General features: G+C 48.1%; 1 protein-coding gene across 1 annotated transcript in view; it reads right to left on the bottom strand.

Moving 5' to 3' along the window:
- Positions 1–3419: 3419 nt before the first annotated feature.
- Positions 3420–21230, bottom strand: part of gabbr1b (gamma-aminobutyric acid (GABA) B receptor, 1b) — a 586011-nt gene continuing 568200 nt past the window's right edge. Inside the window, 7 exon segments of the mRNA XM_068009633.1 lie at positions 3420–3614; positions 3616–3684; positions 5964–6107; positions 7532–7660; positions 10813–10940; positions 12622–12715; positions 14367–14474. Of these exon segments, the coding sequence (XP_067865734.1) occupies positions 3516–3614; positions 3616–3684; positions 5964–6107; positions 7532–7660; positions 10813–10940; positions 12622–12715; positions 14367–14474 (771 nt within the window). The 3' untranslated portion in view covers positions 3420–3515.

Here is a 21230-nt window from a genome sequence, read left to right as displayed (position 1 = left end):
CTTTCACAAAAAGCTGAGATGCAAATACATAATTAAAGTGGAGAGAAAGGTTAATGGTTCATTAACAATCCAGTGCAGTCATTTTGACAGAATGATACTGGGCCCACAACTTAGCATTGTATGCAATACTGCCTGTTTAACTCCACTTTCATTTATAATCTTCAATGATTTTACCTTTGAGGTAAATCTTGAGTGTGGAAATAAATAGAGTGAAATTGGCACTTCTGAGAGCAGTATAGATCAATTAGGTACCGGATATCATCAGATATATTCAGGGAGCAGTGAAGTGGAGTGGGATCTGTCCGTGTAGGGGGAAGGGGTAGAGAGGTTGGTGTTTGGGTTGGGGTAAATCTTTGGTCAGACCACAGAGCTGACAGAGGTGGACTGTGCCCTCCCTATTCACCTGTTCTGTCTCTTCACTGGTCTTCTTTCATGCACTTGTTTCATTCAAACTTCCTCTCCGGATGTTTTCTGTTTCCCATTCCTACCATTTTCTCCCATTTTCCTGAGGGTTCTGCTCCTCTAGTTTTGTCTGTCCTTTGTTCATTTTGTGTCCTGGAGGTTCCCCTTGGTTGAGCAGTTTTTTTCAATATATGAAAATTCGTTTGAGCAGAAACTTGAGATGAAAAGACTTCTCATTGCACCCTCGATGGTCAATCGAACCAAAAGCAGGAACTCTGGGCAATGTATTTTATTTAATTCTAATATTTGTCTGAGGTGATACTTCCATCATCCAGCAACCACTCCATGTGAAACTATTCCACCCATCGGGAAAGTGACAGGGTCAGAGGTAATGCTGGTTTGAGACTCACCTGATTTTATTCTGTATTAAACTCAGATAGTAATATTCAGCGGGCTGTAAAACCTCTGTTCCACCCAATCTCACGGTTTCATGACCAGTAAGTTAGGTTAAATTGACGTCCAAGTTTCAGGGGAATGATGGGACAAATTTTGTATGGTCAGCAAGTGTGACCACAACCGAGAACAGGAAACAAGGAATCCAAGGAAAAGGATGGTGCATTAATGTTCCTCTTGCAAAGAGAAAGAGAGTGGGTGGGATGGGTGGTGGGAAACCAGAGAGTCTTTCATCTCAGCCAATGAAGTCACTGTTGTAATGTAAGAAACGTGGCAGATAATGTGCACACAGCAAGGTCCCACAAATAGCCATGTGATAAATGGCCAGATAATGTGCCTTTTTAATGATGTTAGTTGAGGAATAACTGTTGACCAGGACAGCAGGTAGAACTGTCCTGCTCTTCCTTGAAATTGTAGCCGTGAGATCTTTTATGGGACCCGAGAGGGCAAATGGGGCCTTGGTTTAACTGAAAGACAGTGCCTCTGACAGTGCAGCACTCCCTCAGTACTGCAATGGAGTACCAGCCTCGACTTTGAGCTCATGTCCTTGGAGTGGGATTTGAACCCAATACTTTCTGATTCAAAGGCGAGAGTGTTAACACTGATTTAGCAACTTTACTGGAAAGCTTTCCCACCACATTTATAATGTTGCCGGCACATTAAGGCCAGAGAAAGTCATGTCCCCTATTGTTTAGCTCACAATTCAGACTCTCTTGCTAATCAGTGTGTTATTAATCAGGACATAACTGCAGTAAAAACTACAAAGTACTGGAACAGAATATACAGAAACATTTTATTATAAATACATCCTTGCTAATTACACTGAGAGGGGTGTTAAAGTCATCCATGCATCTTGACAGTTCAAATTCTAATCGGTTTGTGCAATGTACAATATAGAATGATCACCATTCACTTTCCAACATAACAGAACAAAACGGGTCTAATCCACTACACACTCTAAAGTAACAGTTTGGACAATCTGACACAGCATGAGTCAAAAGGGAAATAAGACTCTTTCAGAATGATCCAGACAAGACAGTCATAACATTCTCTAAATTACAATGTATGAGTGATAATGGTTTGATTTGCTGTTGTAATCGGACAACAGGCCCACACAGATCAAGAAGGCAGAGAGGAGCAGTGGAACTGTGATAGCTGCAGCTCCCACCCTTTGTTAAATAGACCACAGGGTGAAATTGGACTTGGGCTGGGGACGGGCGCAAATCAGACAGAATTGCATTTGGTTCCGTTCTACCGCTCGGCTGAAATTCAGTGATATTGAAGTCAACGGAACTGAATATCCGGCTGGTCACATGACGGGTGACAGACGCCAGACCGCCCGTTTTGCGCCTCCGCCCACATTTCAATTTCCATCCCGCCAACAGCTGGATCTTATTCAAGTGGTTTAAATAACGCCGCTTCAGTTCTAAAGACCTGTGTTGCATTAGCAATGGATTCCCTCCGCATGTTAACATTTACATTGGCTGGTGCTTCCTCCAGCTGGGGCATCTTTCACCTCCAGTGATTGGTCGGTCCCCAGCGCTGGAAGACCCGGCACAGATGCCCTCGCCGAGAAGGACACATCAGCCGAGCCGTGAGACCTCGGGCCTGCACCTGTGCAAACTAAAACACTCAAATTATTGTAAGGTGACCAAGACAACAATATATTAATAAGGGGGTGAGGATTGTCTCAGTGTAGTCTATCATAAACTCCTTCATGATTTCCTCTGGTCCGAGTGAAATCCTAAATACAATCGGTTTTGAAGGCTATTACAAATAATGACTAAAATATAGATTAAAAAGTACCTTCTGTGGCTCAGTAATCATGTCACGACAGTGCAATGTAATCCACCCCCTCAACATTCCCAGGTGAAATCCAGTTGGAACAATTGCCCTTGAAACTGGGGCGAGAGATTTTAAACCTTCAAAAACTTGCCTTGTCCACAACATGATTTATTTACTCAGTGGTTTCTGGGGAATCACCTCGAAAATTAAATCTTTGCTGGTTGACGTGGGTGGGGACAAGAATCTCAATAACTGTGGGTGGGAGGGAAGGTTTAGTCTGGTTAATGTGGGTTTATTCGATGGTGGACATGGGGAAATATTTTCCTGGCTGCTGTGGGTCAGTTACATTGTAAATATGGGGAAGGATTCTTCACGGTTGCTGTGTCAGTTACATCAGAAACATCGGGAAAGATTCTCCCTGTTGCCAATTTAAATAAAATGTGAAAGCATTTTAAAGGAACACGCTTACCATCTCACTAAAATATCCACCAGAGGGAATCCTGCAGTGTTACTATCTGAATAAATCAACACTTGGAACTCAAAACAAGATTGTGTTTTTATGGCCACCACATGTCCAAGCAGTCGGCTTGGGAGTTTGGCTGACATTCCTGCTCCAGTTCTGAGGGAGTGGACAATAGTGAGGTTTATTCATTCTTCAGACGGATTGCAGAGGCTTTTCCTGGGCCCTGTGCTCTCCCTGTGTTCGCCCAGTTGAAGGATTGAAGTCATTGACCAAGAGGACCGCGGTTACCTGAGCCCCTGCTTTGGCCGACCTCTGACCCTTTTTAACCGTCATTTGTAGAGCAGGTGGACCCTGCTGCCGTCGCAGTTGTTCCTGCCCTGCTTGTCAGTCTGCTCGGCTGAGACCAGGCACTTCACCAGGGGCAGGTTGGGCTGGTAAAGAGAGGAGACAGTCCCCGAGGAGGAGTTGCTGTAGTGGTTGTCCGTGAAGTTCTCCTTGGTGGCGTTGGAGGGACGTCTCCGGGACCGCAGCTGCTGTCTCTTGTAGAGCTGCTGGCGGAGCTCGGAGATACGCTCTTCTTTCTGTGGGTGCAAGCAGTCAGGAGGTAAAACAGAACAAGCAGTGAGAGCCAGATCGGGGGTTGGTTACAGCACACAGAGACCTATTCCTACAGATTGGGTGACTTCATGAAATAGTGGGCGCTGTGATTCTCCAGCCATTAAACCACAGTGTAGAAATTTCTCTTGGACGATGGCACTAAAGGGGCAGAATGATATCGGATGCCCGTTATATGCCCTGCCCAATAATTAGTTCTATTAAAGGCAATGGAATGGAATATCGGGCAGGTCGTCCAACAGTTGGCACACGCGATACCGCCCGTTAGGTGCTACCACCTAAGAGCAATTTCTACCCCTTAACCTGCCCACCCCACTGGGAATCTCCCACTCCAGAATCATCCCTATCCCTAAACATGAGGGTGTGAGGTCTCAGTATCATTCATCCTGGGACAGGAAGTAACCAACAAACCCAATCAGATGTTTCTTTTAATGTTTTCTCTGTGTTACTGAGATAAAATTTCACACGATCATTTACCTTGGTGAAAATATCGGTCTAATATTGATGAAGTTACTTCTGCCACCTCGGTAATGGGCCGCACAAATGCTGTGATCATTCAGATCAGAACTTTTAATGTCAATAGTGAACACTTGGGTGAACGTCAGGGTGCATATACTCAGAGGTCCTCCCACTTCACTGTTGCAACTCTGGCAAAAACTCCACAAACAAAGTTATCCATCGATTTCAATGGACAGAAAATCAGGCAGGGGGTGTAAATTAAGCTTTGCACCCCATCCTGTCAGATTCCCGACAGGTGGGCTAGGTTAAAATTGCCCTGCAAAGCCTCTGTTCAATTCCAAACAACTACCCTTTCAGATCCCTCCCACTGTTAATCTGAGTTCTTTTTGCCTTCAGTCTGGTTCAGTAAATATACCGAGTCGGATGTGTAGGTAAAATCAATTACTTTATTTGCGCAGTCGCCAGCGGACTTACTCTGAGAACAGCGGCACTGACTCCACCAGAGTCTGTCGGGTCCCCCCCCAGAGTAAGTGAAGTTTGTGATACAGGTACTACTGTTTATACATTAAGATTCATGCTACACCTCCTTGTTTAACCAATCAGTGCGATACAATTCAACTTCACCCACGTGGTGACATGCAGTACATCTGTTACTGAGGTTACAATACACTCCATTCTCAATACATACTTGTTACTAATAAAATATTGTTTTGTACCAGCAAGATAAAACAAAACGGATAAGCAAGCTAATTAACAAGAGCATAGGAATCATCAATAACCATGCTGGTCTCACTCCCTACATGGATCATGAGTCTGTCTCTACCCTGTGACAAGTAATTGCGGCGCATCCTGCTATCTCTATTAGGTGTACATTCCTGAGTGTTTCGTGCAGTCTGCAGCAACATCAAGTAGTGGCAGTTCACGAAGATAAGAGGGGCCGAGCACTCCTTGTCACTCACACAGGGATGGACATCATTTGATTCATATGAGTCCATCTACTTCAAACCACAGGGAGTCACACACTCAGGTCATAAAGAACAGATGTCTTTGCAATTACCAGTGTCGGCTAGTCTTTGCAGTCTCACACGCTCTGCCTTTACTTTTAACTATTTCATTGTGGTTTCTGCCACTTAAAATCAAAGCTCAGCAAAGCTACTATTCCTAACTTGGCTATATTTCCCATTAAGCATAGTGCCATGCCTTTCTGCTCACTTCCACACCACCACAAACTTATTAAAGAGAAAGGGCGATGAATGAAGGGGGTTCAGATTGGTCAGGACATTAGGACTGTTTGTTTACTTGAGGCAGGAGTGTGACAAGAGGGAGATAACTGGCTCCACCCTTGAGCAGGCCTGTGAATAATAGGTCCATTTCCAGCCTTTTAAAGGAACTGATGGAAGGGAGAATGTAATGCAGGTTGGAATTGTCCTTCTGACTGTGGAGGTTGGATATATGAACTGGAGTGGGCCAATCAGGCACTCGAACATGTTTCATCATGTTATTAGATTAGGGCTGATTTGGATCTTAATTCCATCCATTTGAATAATAGAAATCTGGAACTCTCAGACCCCAAAAATCTGTTGATTGTAAATTTCAAATCTGACCGATATTTGTGAGGTGAGAGTATTAAGGGAAACAGAACTAAGGCAGGTAGATGGGGTTAAGATACAGATTGGCCATGATCTAACTGAATGTGGGAACAGGCTGCAATTCCCTACTCCCGTTCCTAATGTTTCTGGGAATGATGATGCTCTTTGAGTCCCCACCTCAGACATGTTGGACAAACCTCAGCAATAATCTTCTCCAGCTCTCTGTTCTCCTTTTCCAGTTGCCGTGATTTTTCCTCATCGTTGTTGTTGGTGGAGGAACCTGTCTTCATGGTGTCCTGCTGCTCGGATTGCCATTCTCCTCGTGTTATTAACCTCCGCATCTGTCACAGAGATACGGGCGCACATCTTAGTGACCATTTCTCAGTCGTCAGCCCACTGCTCAAATGTATTTTTTTATTCTTTCATGGGATGTGGGCGACACTGGCAAGGCCAGCATTTGTTGCCCATCCATACTTGTCGTTGACAACTGAGTGGCTTGTTAGGCCATTTCAGAGGGCAGATAAGTCAACCCCATTGCTCGGAGTCTGGAGTCACATGCAGGCCAGATCAAGTAAGGACGGCAGATTTCCTTCCCGAAAGGCCATTAGTGAACCAGATTGCTTTTCATGACAATCGATGATAGTTTCATGGCACCATTACTGAGAGTAGCTTTCAATTCCAGTTTTTTAATTAATTTAATTTAAATTCCACCAGCTGCTGTGGTGGGATTTGAACCTGTGTCCCCACAGAATTAGCCTGGGCCTCTGGATTAGGAGTTCAGTGACATTACCACTAAACCACGATCAAATGTGACAGCACGAAAGAAAGAGCCTGTGCTTACATAATCCCCTGGCAGTATCAGCCATGGCTCAGGGGGGGAGCATTCCCGGCACTGAGTGAGAAGGTTGTGGGTTTGAATCCCACTCCTTGGCTGACACTCCCAGTGCAGTACTGAGAGAGTGCTGCAGTGCTGGAGGTGCCGTCTTTCAGATGAGACAATAAATGGAAGTGCCTTCTTCCCTCTCCAATGTATGTAAAGAATCCCGTGGGACGGTTTTGAAGAACAGGTGCTGTTTGTGGGATCTTGCTGTGCACCGATTGGTTGCTGTGTTTCCCACATTACAATAGTGACTACACTTCTAAAGAAGGTCAATGGCTGTAAAGCCCTTTGGGACTTGGTGAGATTGTGAAAATCACTGTAGAAATGAAAGTTCTTCTTTCTAACACTCTCATTGGGAAATGGGCAGGATTGGGTGCAATGCTGGTTTTACACCCCCTCCCCCAACCTCATCCCCCAGGCCTGATTTTAAAGTCAATTGGTGTAATATGGAACAGGTTGTGAAACCAGGATTCCACCCAATCCTGTGGCATTCCCACCGGGCAAGTTATCACCTCAGTCTGTGCACAGTCTGTAAACAATGGCATCTTGTTCCTTCTGATCCTTCCTTAAATACAGAACAACAGTGAGTGCATCATTTTTACTCTATGCCCCCTCGTCCCAGACTCTCCAACCAGCAGAAATAGTCTCTCCCCAATGCACACTATCTCTTCCTCTTAATATCTTGAAAACTTTGATCAAATGATTGCTTCACCTTTTAAATTCCAGGGATACAACCCGAGTTTCCACCAGTAACTATCTTAAACACCTACGCTCTGTTTTTAAATTCTTGGTTGTGTTTTATTTTGAGCTCAAGGACCAGGGGACACACGGTTTGTCCAACACTCATGCTTTATGTTCATCAGTAAAGGGTGGGGAGTCACAAACCTTTGGGACAAAGAGAACCACCAGGGTGATGTAGACGGAGAACACGACAGCGAGGGAGGCGAAGGCAAAGGCAGCATCCTGCTGACTGCTGACGATCATGGTCACTGGGGCAGTGATCATACAAAGTACCTGGAGCAGGGAAAGAGAAAGAGAGAGACTGGAGTCAGAAAATAAACCCACATCACAGTGAAATCAAAGAGCAGCTCATACTGAGAAAGAAAGACTTGCATTTCTATAGCGACTTTCATCACCTCAGGGCATCTCATAGCCAATGAAGTAATGAAGTAGTTTTAAAGTGTAATCACCATTATAATGCAGGGAACACGATGGCTAATTCTTACAGAGCAAGATCCCACAAACAGTAACGTGATCCTGACCAGATCATCTTATTTGAAGTGATGTTGGTTGAAGGACAAGTATTGTCCCAGGACACTGGGGGAGAACTCCCCTCTGCTCTTTGAAATAATGCTTTTGGGATCTTATACGTCCACCCCAGAGGAAAGATGTGGGCCCCGGTTTAATGTCTCATCTGAAAGATGGCACCTTCGACAGTGCATCACTCCTGCAGTACTGCACTGGGGGTGCCAGCCCGGATTTCGTACTCAAGTCTCTGGAGAAGGGCTGGTATTGGAACGCTGAGAATTCCCGACATTTTCAGGATGCAATCAAAGGCCTAATTTCTGCTGAGGTTGGAATAATTCATGTAAACACTTGGCTTGTACCTGAAACCAGGAGCTGACCAGAGAGGGAGCTGGAAAATCACCCGAAACTTAAACGGACAGCGCTCAAACATAACGAGAATCAGATTGATGCTGCAGTGTGGCAGGGAATACACAGGAACACACACAAGCTGGAGAAAGGCTTGGAAATCAAAACCCTGGCTGGAGATCTCTTTGGAAATAGGGAAAATGGAGGGAATAGGGAAAGGTGAAGCAGGGCTCTGTTCAAAATCAGAACTGTTCTTACACCTGATCCAAATCCTTCAACATCCTCCAGCCCCATCCCACTTATTCCAACACAAACATCAACTACATGATGATAACACATGGGGGCTTTGGGGTGGGGGGGGGGGTGAAACAATAACTTTCAGTTGGGCCAAATGGCCTCATTCTGTGCTGTGTGATTCTGTGATTCTATAAATTATTTTTGTCACCTGTTATAACACACAGCTGATATTTAATTCTATTGATGCCCATGGAAATGAGGATGGGACCGGCTGTATGTCAGGGCACTGATTTGATTCCACTCGTGTCACGACCCCGCCCATGTCCAATTTCACTATCCCCCTCCCCACTATTAATTGTATTGCAGGCTCTGATACATGAGGTGCTTTCAAAGGGACATTCAAGCACTTGTTCCCTCTGCAGAACACAGAGAAGAACCACCCAGCAGAATTGGCCATTGGACACCACTGCAACTCACATCCCTCTTACCGCAGATCACAACAGTCAGTTTGGCTCAGCTCTGGCCAGCTCGGTGGTGGGGGGGGAGGGGGAGACAATTAAAGTCATTGAGTTGGCAGCGGGTGATGCGGGGTACATGGGCAAAGAGGGACAAGGGGCGGTAACGGGAAAGCGGGAGTGGGACTCCTCACCCAGACTACCCAGGGGCTGATATCATTGGCCATCCGATACTGTGTGAAGGCAGCGGTGTGACCAGACCGGGCAGTAGTATCATGTTCCGCAGGGACTGAAGGAACCGTCCATGTCAATAGGCGTGACCTTTCACCTGGATCAGTGGGTGAGACGCTTGTGATTGAAGGACGGCTTCCAAAATGAGCCAGAAACTTCAAAGTTCAGGGACGTCTTGTCCTGACGTGACATAAGCCTGTGGTCAAGTTGTACAGCAGCTGCCTTTGCAACAGAAGGGAGGTAACATTCTTGGGCAGGCTGCTTCCCTGTGGACCTGGAGCAAGTGCAGACAGTACTTCTTGCTTGGTGGAAGGTAGGTTGCCAAGGCAGATCGTTCATGCAATAATTTAATTGTTCAGATGGTTTATATATAGAATAATGGATACCCGGGAGTGAGTTACAGACTGGAATCTAATCGAGGGGTTCGGATGGTTTATATATAGAATAATGGATACCCAGGAGTGAGTTACAGACTGGAATCTAATCGAGGAGTTCGGATGGTTTATATATAGAATAATGGATACCCGGGAGTGAGTTACAGACTGGAATCTAATCGAGGGGTTAGGATGGTTTATATATAGAATAATGGATACCCGGGAGTGAATTACAGACTGGAATCTAATCGAGGGGTTAGGATGGTTTATATATAGAATAATGGATACCTGGGAGTGAGTTACAGACTGGAATCTAATCGAGGGATTCAGATGGTTTATATATAGAATAATGGATACCTGGGAGTGAATTACAGACTGGAATCTAATCGAGGGATTCAGATGGTTTATATATAGAATAATGGATACCCGGGAGTGAGTTACAGACTGGAATCTAATCGAGGAGTTCGGATGGTTTATATATAGAATAATGGATACCCGGGAGTGAATTACAGACTGGAATCTAATCGAGGAGTTCGGATGGTTTATATATAGAATAATGGATACCCGGGAGTGAATTACAGACTGGAATCTAATCGAGGTGTTCGGATGGTTTATATATAGAATAATGGATACCCGGGAGTGAATTACAGACTGGAATCTAATCGAGGAGTTCGGATGGTTTATATATAGAATAATGGATACCCGGGAGTGAGTTACAGACTGGAATCTAATCGAGGGGTTCGGATGGTTTATATATAGAATAATGGATACCCGGGAGTGAATAAAGAAAGCAGATTTCCTTCACTGAAAGACATTAGCTGACAAGATGTATTTTATAACAATCCAGCAGCTTCATGGTTATTATCACTGATAAGAGCTCTTTATTCCAGATTGATTTAATTAACTGAACTTAAATTCTCTGTCATGGGATTTGAACTCACATCTTCAGATTGGTTGTTTAGGCTTTTGGGTTATTAATCCAGTCACATAACCATTACACCAGATCTCAGACAGGGCTGTATACTGGAACAATTCTCACTGCTGACATTTCGCTCATGGCCAGAAATCCATCTGCTTCACCCCCAACCCTCCCATAAGGAGATATTCACACAGGTGACCAAAAGCTTGGTCAAAGAGGTTAGTTTTTAGGCTGCATCTTAAACAAGGAGAGAGTGAAAGAAAGTCAGGGAGGTTTAGTGATGAAATTCCAGTGTTAGGACCTGAGAACAGAAGTGAAATAGGAAAGGAGAGTATGGAGGATTTCCACACTGCTTACAGCTACATTGTAAATGGCCATCCCCACAGCTCGGTGGTCATTGATCTTCTCCGTGGAAACGCTCTTTGTCTCATAGGCCAGGAATATCCCCAGAAGGAGCAACAGGCCCTTATATCCATAAACAATTCCTGGAGGGGAAAAAAAAACAAAAGGAATATTAAGGAGAGGAGTCGGGTGTGTCAATGTGAACTGGTTTGTGTGCTGCCTCAAACAGGTTCATAAAGAAAACTCTTTATCTCCTGATTGAGATACTTCTCCCTGCACAGAGACCAACACTACGACCTGAATTACTGTCGGCGAGAGTAACAGTGACCAGCACATGGCCCTATTCTGTCTGCTGTTTAAACAGAGGAACAGGCAGATGGAGAAAGATTAAGGTCCATCGAGTTCCCCTTCTACCACACTCTCTGCTGATTGGAGTCATACCTAAAGGAAGATGGTTGTAGTTGTTGGAAGTCAATCATCTGAGCTCCAAGACATCACTGCAGGAGTTTCTCAGGGTAGTGTCCTGGGCCCAACCATCTTCAGCTCCTTCATCAATGACCTTCCTTCAATCATAAGGTCGGAAGTGGGGATGTTCGCTGATGATTGCACAATGTTCAGCACCATTCACGACTCCTCCTGGAGTAGCCATATAAATACCGTGGCTACAAGAGCAGGTCAGAGGCTAGGAATCCTGCGGTGAGTAACTCACCTCCTGACTCCCCAAAGCCTGTCCACCATCTACAAGGCACAAGTCAGGAGTGTGATAGAATACTCTCCACTTGCCTGGATAGGTGCAGCTCCAACAACAATCAAGAAGCTCGACACCATCCAGGACAAAGCAGCCCACTTGATTGGCACCCCATCTACAAACATTCACTCCCTCCACCACTGACGCACAGTGGCAGCAGTGTGTACCATCTACAAGATGCACTGCAGCAACTCACCAAGGCTCCTTAGACAGCACCTTCCAAACCCTCGACCTCTGCCAACTAGAATGACAATGGCAGCAAATGCATGGGAACACCACCACCTGCAAGTTCCCCTCCAAGTCACACACCATTCTGACTTGGAACTATCTCGTCGTTCCTTCACTGTGGCTGGGTCAAAATCCTGGAACTCCCTTCCTAACAGCACTGTGGGTATACCTACCTCAAATGGACTGCAGTTGTTCAAGAAGGCAGCTCACCACCACCTTCTCAAGGGCAATTAGGGATGGGTAGTAAATGCTGGCCTGGCCAGCGACGCCCACATCCCATGTATAAGCAAAAAAAAGCACTGGAGTTGTTGACCTATCACAGCAATCAATCTCAATCAATTCGTCTACAACAGTAACAGACACTGGCTGAGGAAAACTCCATAGTGTTGGAGAATTTTGAGAAGTCTGGGTGTCCAACCCCTGGGAATTGGTAAAGTGTCAGTTGCTGGACATTCCTAATGGCCCTGTGTCCGCAGGCTAAATAATGACCACTCGAGCAGGAGCTTTTTCTACACCTGTCTTTTTTCCCTCCTCTCCGCTGCTCTCGAATTCGCTGACCCTCCCCTGGGAGGCTGTCCGCTTCCTTCCACCCACCGCTCACCAGAACTCAGGGAAGTTAAGCCTAATCGTAGCCATTGCTTCATCTCCCACACCCAACTGATACCAGCTGACTTGGCACAGTCATGGGATCACACTGTGCCACTCTAAGCTAATCTACTTGCCCAATAAGGGAGCCATGCCATGTCGTATCAATGTGTAATGTGCAAGTGATGGTAATTCACAGTCACCCACGGTAGGGTGTCAGACTCTGTGAGGTGAGGGAGTCGGGGGGTGGTGGGCGAACCTACCGAGCCAGGTGTTCATCTTGTTCGAGCTGCAGTGCTCCAGCTGTGGCAGGATCAGGACACCCTGGTCCCCCGCTGGGGCCTCTTTGGAGAACTCCTGGTGACAGAGCAGATTAGAAACATTACAGTCTTTCTCTCTCTTCACAGTCTGCTCTTTAATTTCAACACAAAGCTTCTGTCCCTCCCTCACAATATCATTTACATTGCCGGGTAAATGTTGTTCTCCCTCAAACACACTCTCCTTTTTCAGACACCTTGGCCCTCCCCCGACAGGACCTGGTTCAATTTCACCGTGAGGCTCTCGTTTCCTTCTCCCCCCCTCGGGCCCTGCTCCCGTCTTGGGCCCTGCTCCCCTCTCCCCCTCTCGGGCCCTGCTTCCCTCTCCCCCATCTCGGGCCCTGCTCCCCTCTCCCCCTCTCGGGCCCTGCTCCCCTCTCCCCCTCTCGGGCCCTGCTCCCCTCTCCCCCACTCGGGCCCTGCTCCCCTCTCCCCCACTCGGGCCTTCCTCCACTCTCCCCCTCTCGGGCCTTCCTCCACTCTCCCCCTCTCGGGCCCTGCTCCACTCTCGCCCTCTCGGGCCCTGCTCCCCTCTCCCCCTCTCGGGCCCTGCTCCCCTCTCCCCCTCTCGGGCCCTGCTCCCCTCTCCCCCACTCGGGCCCTGCACCCCGCTCCCCCTCTCGGGCCGTGCTCCCCTCTCCCCCTCTCGGGCCCTGCTCCCCTCTCCCCCACTCGGGCCTTCCTCCACTCTCCCCCTCTCGGGCCTTCCTCCACTCTCCCCCTCTCGGGCCCTGCTCCACTCTCCCCCTCTCGGGCCCTGCTCCACTCTCCCCCTCTCGGGCCCTGCTCCACTCTCCCCCTCTCGGGCCCTGCTCCACTCTCCCCCTCTCGGGCCCTGCTCCACTCTCCCCCTCTCGGGCCCTGCTCCCCTCTCCCCCTCTCGGGCCCTGCTCCCCTCTTCCCCTCTCGGGCCCTGCTCCCCTCTCCCCCACTCGGGCCCTGCACCCCGCTCCCCCTCTCGGGCCCTGCTCCCCTCTCCCCCTCTCGGGCCGTGCTCCCCTCTCCCCCTCTCGGGCCCTGCTCCACTCTCCCCCTCTCGGGCCCTGCTCCACTCTCCCCGTCTCGGGCCCTGCTCCACTCTCCCCCTCTGGGGCCCTGCTCCACTCTTCCCCTCTCGGGCCCTGCTCCACTCTCCCCCACTCGGGCCCTGCTCCCCTCTCCCCCTCTCGGGCCCTGCTCCCCGCTCCCGTTCTCGGGCCCTGCTCCCCTCTCGGGCCCTGCTCCCCTCTCGGGCCCTGCTCCCCTCTCCCCCTCTCGGGACCTGCTCCCCTCTCGGCACCTGCTCCCCTCTCCTACTCTCGGGCCCTGCTGCCCTCTCCCCCACTCGGGCCCTGCTGCCCTCTCCCTATTTTGGAACTAGTTTGCAGGGTCAGTACATTTGCAGCATCATTCGTTGATCTCATTGCAGCTTTCCCTTTTCACAGGGAGGAAGCCGTACGGGTTAAACTGAAACTGTCTCTTAAAGGCAAGTGGTCACATAGGAGAGGGAGCAGATGAGATTTACTAAAATGTTACCAGGATGAGTGAGGGACTTAGGTGAGTGTGGAGAGTGTGGAGAAGTTGGTGTTGCTCTCCTTAGAGTAGTGCAGGTTAAGGGGAGATTTGATCGAGGTGTTCAAAATCAGGAGTGATTTTGATAAAAGAAGGGAGACAACAGGAAAGACAAGCTATTTGAAAGGTCAGTTCCTCACCTCAATGGTGCGGTGAAGCGGGTCGACGATCTGCCAGATTGCCAGTGTGAGGACATCAATGGCGAGCAGCACACTAACCGTGGCGTAGAGTTTCCAGGGCTCCAGGTGCTGTGGGAGAGTATTATAGTGAAGCAAGGTTAGATTCAGGGTAACAGTTCAGCTCTCTAAACAGACTGATCAGCATTCAGTGTTGTGGACTGTACAGGGGGAAAGAAAGGAGAGGAGGGTTTCTACAGGCAGAGGAGAAATTGATGTCAGTCACAAAACAAACACCATTTGAATATGACATTTGGGTCAGAAACTGTCCTCTCCCCCTCTGGGACTGGGTGGGGCAGTGGGTCAGACACTGTCCTTTCCCCCTCTGGGACTGGGTGGGGCAGTGGGTCAGACACTGTCCTTTCCCCCTCTGTGACCGGGTGGGGCAGCGGGTCAGACACTGTCCTTTCCCCCTCTGGGACTGGGTGGGGCAGTGGATCAGACACTGTCCTTTCCCCCCCTGTGACCGGGTGGGGCAGCGGGTCAGACACAGTCCTCTCCCCCTCTGTGACCGGGTGGGGCAGCGGGTCAGACACTGTTCTCTCCCCCTCTGGGACTGGGTGGGGCAGCGGGTCAGACACAGTCCTTTCCCCCTCTGGGACTGGGTGGGGCAGTGGGTCAGACACAGTCCTTTCCCCCTCTGGGACTGGGTGGGGCAGCGGGTCAGACACTGTTCTCTCCCCCTCTGGGACTGGGTGGGGCAGTGGGTCAGACACAGTTCTTTCCCCCTCTGGGACTGGGTGGGGCAGTGGGTCAGACACAGTCCTTTCCCCCTCTGGGACTGGGTGGGGCAGTGGGTCAGACACTGTCCTTTCCCCTTCTGGGACTGGGTGGGGCAGTGGGTCAGACACTGTCCTTTCCCCCTCTGGGAGCTCTTCCACTAGTCACCGACTGTTCCGCCAGCAGTGGTTGACCATGTCTGTGACAGGGCATGTTGTTATGACCTCTAAACGAGGTGGATACATCCTACAATGAATCACTTGAATCATAACAGCACTGGATAGTTGTGGGCATGTGGAATACTTGAGAACCCTCGTGTGTAAAGTAACTGTGATCTGCGGAGTTTGGGAGGCATTTAAATCTTAAACACCTCAACTGGAGTTGGTTTGATCTCAGGGCCATCAATTTGCCTCCCCCATCCTATCGATCGTAACTTTCTGCTACTTCATTCACACCATGCTGCTGGACTCCCCTCTCCCACCTGCAAGCCCTGCCAATGGTGTTAAAGTATCCTGCCCCATGAAGCGGGATGGGGTCGGAGGGCAGGAGTGAGCAGAGGACATTCCCCCCTCCAAACCCCGTGAGGAATATCTCGATCGTCCCCTGATTCTGCCCCACCTCACCCCTCCCACACCATCATATCCAGCTCTCCATTGCCTGTAAAGATCCCAATTGAAAAGGGTCGAGCCCCAGCAATGCTCGGGTTCCCAGTGGGTCTGTAGCTGTGACTGGCCTGTGATTGACTCAATGTTACACAGAGAGAGTTGTTGCCAGGGGGTAGGGGGGGGGGGGTGCGGGGGAAGGGGAGGAAGGGGAAATAGGTGTGGGATATGAAAACATCACACTGATGGATTCTGGTAGGGGGATTTGTTCTGGGAGTGGGATTGAGGTACATTCCTAGGACAGAATATGGGGTGAAAGTTGGGGGAGCGAGGTTGATTTTCCTCTGGGTGTAGAATTGAGACACGTTTGTGGGGCAGACCATAGGGGTGGTGAGGAGAGAAGGGCATGACTCAAATTCATGTGTATCTGACCTGGGTTGGCTTGACGCTGACACCGTGAGAAAAAACTGGGGAGAGGTTCCAGTCTCCAGCACTGACAGCCCTTACCTCGGGGAGCAAATGAACCAAAAAGAAAAACCAACACAGCAAAACAGTTCGCGTTAGACAAAACCCAACAAGAACTCAAACCTCCCACTCAAAGACAACCTGTCACATTTTGGGAGCAGTGACGCAGCTTTTAAAAAAAAAACTGCTTTCATGGGATGTGGGCAACACTGGCAAGGCCAGCATTTGTTGTCCTTCCCTAAATTGCCCTTGAGAAGATTTTCATAACCTCCAGCATTATCCAGGACCCTTTAGCTCTGGTTACGTTTAGGCTGACGCTCCCTATCCAGTACTGAAGGAGTGCTGCACTGTCGGCGGTCCCACCTGAGACTTTCAACCCGTCTGCCCTCTCGGATGGATATAAAAGATCTCACGGTCAGTATTTGGAAGAATACTGCAAAGCGCTTTGGGATGTTCTGAGCTCGTGAAAGAGGCGCTATATAAATGCATGTCCTTTATTTCTTGCAAACATTGCAGGCTGGTGTCTGTAGAATGTGATGTGCGGAGGGCTGACCTGAGTTATACTGCCTGCTGTACCTCACATTGAAACTAGCTGTGTGGATCGGCACCGAGCTCTGCTCCCATCCAACCCTGCCACCCTGTCAGTTGAAAGAAAAATGGATCTGGCGTAATAAACACGACGTTTCCACAGGCTGATGGGATACCGGAGTTATACTGCTCCCTAGTACTGTGAGCCTCTAAAACCCTCCAACCATATAGTACAGGGGTGTCCAACCTTTTTGCCTGGGGGGTGGGGGTGGGGGCACTTTACAAATTTTTCTTACATGTGGGGCCAGTGAGACAATTTCGGAAAGATAAAGGCATTAAAAAGTTATCTTGCCATTAATCAAAACAACAACAAATGTGCATTTTTGTGAAGAAGCTTTAAATGAGAAGATTAATTTATTGACTTACTTTCTCATCACTATGTTGGACACTGATTTAGTGAGGTACCTGGCATTTTTTGCTTGCACAAGTAGTCAATGTCAGCCCGCACACTTGTCGTGATGCGGAGTATTCCAGATAGATATCCATCTGTCAGGAGTGATCTTGATCTCTCTCTGTCTCTTTCTCTCCCTGTGTTCCCCCTTCTTTCTGTTGTTTCCCCTTCTCCGTGTCATCCTCAACTCTGTGTGTCCCCCAAACCCCCTTTCTCTCTGTGTGTCCCCCTCTCTCACTCTCTCTGTCTCCCCTCTCTCTGTGACCCCCCCCCCCCACCCCCCCATCTCTCTGACAGTTTCAGGGAGTGAGAGCGCTCAGCACAGCAGCTTTGTGGTTGGTCAGTTTGTTTAAAAAAAAATTGTGCTGTCAGTCTCACAGCTGACAGCTGCTGAAGCAGGAACACGCTTCCCACCTTCGGACAGATCTGGGGTCTTCCGGCAGGCTTTTAAAAAAAGTTGGAAAACCCCAAGTTGGGAAGCGTGTTCCTGCTTCAGGAGCTGTCAGCTGTGAAACTGACAGCATGATCATTTTAAAAAGGTCGGTCTGCAATAAGAAGACAATGGGAAATTTCCCATCCCCATTCATGGAGCCCTGGCGAGGATGAGGAACGTCCCGAGCACAACTTACACCTACGGGCCCGATGGAAACTTTGGCGGGTCAGATCCTGACCTGCGGGCTGTATGTTGGACAACCCTGATGCAGAATATACTTTTTTCTATCGACTAGTATAAAGATGGTTCCCAGGCATGGAATTCTCCACATAGTCCTCCAAAGGAAGGGCATGACAATATGAAAATAACAACCCTGCTACCCCGTCAGACTGGTGATAAGAATGTAAGAAATAAGGGCTGGAGTAGGCCATGTGACCCATCGAGCCTGCTCCAGATCATGGCAGATTATCTACCTTCACTCCACTATCCCTTTGATGCCCTTAGTGTCCAAAACTCTATCAATTCTCAGCCTAGAATATATTCAAGTGGGCATTCCAAAGATTCACAACCCTTTATTTGTGAAGAAATTTCTCCTCATCTCAGTGCGAAATGATTGACCCTTTATCATGAGACTGTGCCCCCTATTTCGAGACACTCCAGCCAAGGGAAACATTTTCTCGGCATCTACTCTGCCAATCCGTCAAAGACTTTTATACAATTCAGTGAGATCACTTGTCATAGACTCCAGAGAATATATGCTCATTCGATCGCACCAACAGAGATGGAGGGGGAGGGGACAGTTTAAGAACATATTGTTTAATTTTAAACTGTGGTACAGACACACCATTTGCATGGTTAAGTTCCAATCCACACACTATTACTTTGTATTTTAACTCTTAGAACCATTGAGCAGTCCTCTGTTTAAAAAAAGGGAGCCGCAGTGCCACATCCAGTCACTGAGTGGCGATGTTACATTACTTCCCTCCTTTTGGAGGAATGAAAACCATAAATAACTTTCAATTATATAACACATCACAAACACCTCGACAGCACCAAACCTAATGAAATACATTTCGAGCTGCAGGTAGCCAACGTCGCGTTAACGCAAATTGTTCTGTACCAGAAACACCCCCCTGAATGGCCGAGCTCTCATTTTAAGGTTATTTCCCCTTGTTCTGGACTCCCCCTACCAGAGGAAATCGTTTCTCTGTATCTACTCCAGCAAATCCTTTGCTGATCTTAAACACTTCAATTTGATCACCCCTTAACCTTCTCCACACAAGGGAATACAAGGCTAGACTATATAACCTGTCCTCGTGCTTTCACCCTTTTAACCTGGATTTATGCATTGGTAGGATTATCTGCTCACCCAGTGTTTCATCCACAGAACGTTTGGCAGAGCGAGGGTGGATTCAAATACAAAGTCTGGTTGTGACTTTTCACATTCCCTTCCTGTTTAATACTTCTCAAGGGTTCAACCTGTCGTGTCAACTGTGCCTCAGTGGGTAGCATTCTCACCTCTGAGTCAGCAGGCTGCGACTTCAAACGTCACCCCAGAGACTGGAGCACATGATCCAGGCTGACACTGCTGGTGCCGCACTGAGGGAGAAAGGGAGTTCTCCTCCTTGACTCGGCCGATCAATCCTTCAATCAATATCACCAAAAGCCAGATGATCAGTCATTCTCTCCTTGCTCTTTGTGGGAACTTGCTGGGCCCAGATTGGCTGCGGTGCTACCGACATTACAACAACTTCAATAAAGTCCTTCATCAGCTCGGAAGTGCTTTGGGATGTCCCAAGGCAGGATAGGGGCTACAGATAATCAAGTCCGTCTTAATTTGCTCTGGCAGGGTGCTGGTTAACAGGCTGTGGTAAAATCCCACCATGTGCTATCTTAATATTACCAAATTACTGACGGTGGTTAATAACACACAATGAAAGTTTGGAAGTAGATATTCTCTTGGTCCAATGGTATACAGCAGGTGACAGCGAATCAGAAGCCTCTCTCCCAATGGATATTTCTATTGACAACAATGGGAATAATAATCAGGAGATGTCATCGGCCTGCTAACTCACTGTCGCCTGTTTGACACCATTGCAAGATCTACTCTCTTGTTAATGTGTTAAGCAGAAATCAGCTCGACACATGGAAGGAAAGGCACGGCCTGATCATTTATCCAGCGCCTGTGGCTCAGTGCGGGGGTGGGGGTGGGGAGTGGGATTACTGACCGCTGACTGATGCTCACTGTGAGCTAGTGCTCATCATAATGAGCAGACGGGATGGGAAAATATTTAATTGGGGGAGGGGGAATTACAATGCTATTAGGCAGGAACTGGGGAGCTTAAATTGGGAACAGATGTTCTCAGGGAAATGCACGACAGAAATGTGGAGGTTGTTTAGGGAGCACTTGCTGCGACTGCTGGATAAGTTTGTCCCGATGAGGCAGGGAAGGGATGGTACGGTGAAGGAACCTTGGATGACAAGAGATGTGGAACAGCTAGTCAAGAGGAAGAAGGAAGCTTACTTAAGGTTGAGGAAGCAAGGATCAGACAGGGCTCTAGAGGGTTACAAGGTTGCCAGGAAGGAATGGACTTAGGAGAGCTAGAAGGGGACATGAAAAAGTCTTGGCGGGTAGGATTAAGGAAAATCCCAAGGCGTTCTACATTTATGTGAGGAACAAGAGGATGGCCAGAGTGAGGGTAGGGCCGATCAGGGATAGTGGAGGGAACTTGTGCCTGGAGTCGGAGGAGGTAGGGGAGGTCCTAAATGAATACCTTGCTTCAGTATTCACTAGTGAGAGGGACCTGGTCGTTTGTGAGGACAGCGTGGAACAGGCTGATATGCTCGAACAGGTTGAGGTTAAGAGGGAGGATGTGCTGGAAATTTTGAATGATATGAGGATAGATAGTCCCCGGGGCCAGACGGGATATACCCAAGGATATTACAGGAAGCGAGGGAAGAGATTGCTGCGCCTTTGGCGATGATCTTTGCGTCTTCACTGTCCACTGGAGTAGTACCGGATGATTGGAGGATGGCAAATGTTATTCCCTTGTTCAATAAAGGGAATAGGGATAACCCTGGGAATTATAGACCAGTCAGTCTTACGTCGGTAGTGGGCAAATTATTGGAGAGGATTCTGAGAGACAGGATTTATGATTATTTGGAAAAGCATAGTTTGATTAGAGACAGTGAGCATGGCTTTGTGAGGGGCAGGTCATGCCTCACAAGCCTTATTGAATTCTTTGAAGATGTGACAAAACACATTGATGAAGGAAGAGCAGTGGATGTGGTGTATATGGATTTTAGCAAGGCGTTTGATAAGGTTCCCCATGGTAGGCTCATTCAGAAAGTAAGGAGGCATGGGATACAGGGAAAGGTGGCTGTCTGGATACAAAATTGGCTGGCCCATAGAAGTCAGAGGGTGGTAGTAGATGGAAAGTATTCAGCATGGAGCTCGGTGACCAGTGGTGTTCCACAAGGATCTGTTCTGGGACCTCTGCTCTTTGTGATTTTTATAAATGACTTGGATGAGGAAGTGGAAGGCTGGGTTAGTAAGTTTGCTGATGACACAAAGTTTGCTGGAGTTGTGGATAGTGTGGAGGGCTGTTGTAGGTTGCAACGGGACATTA

This window comes from Heterodontus francisci, chromosome 29 (genome assembly GCF_036365525.1).
Source record: "Heterodontus francisci isolate sHetFra1 chromosome 29, sHetFra1.hap1, whole genome shotgun sequence".
Taxonomy (NCBI): Eukaryota; Metazoa; Chordata; class Chondrichthyes; order Heterodontiformes; family Heterodontidae; genus Heterodontus; species Heterodontus francisci.
This window is presented reverse-complemented; position numbering and strand designations above follow the sequence as displayed.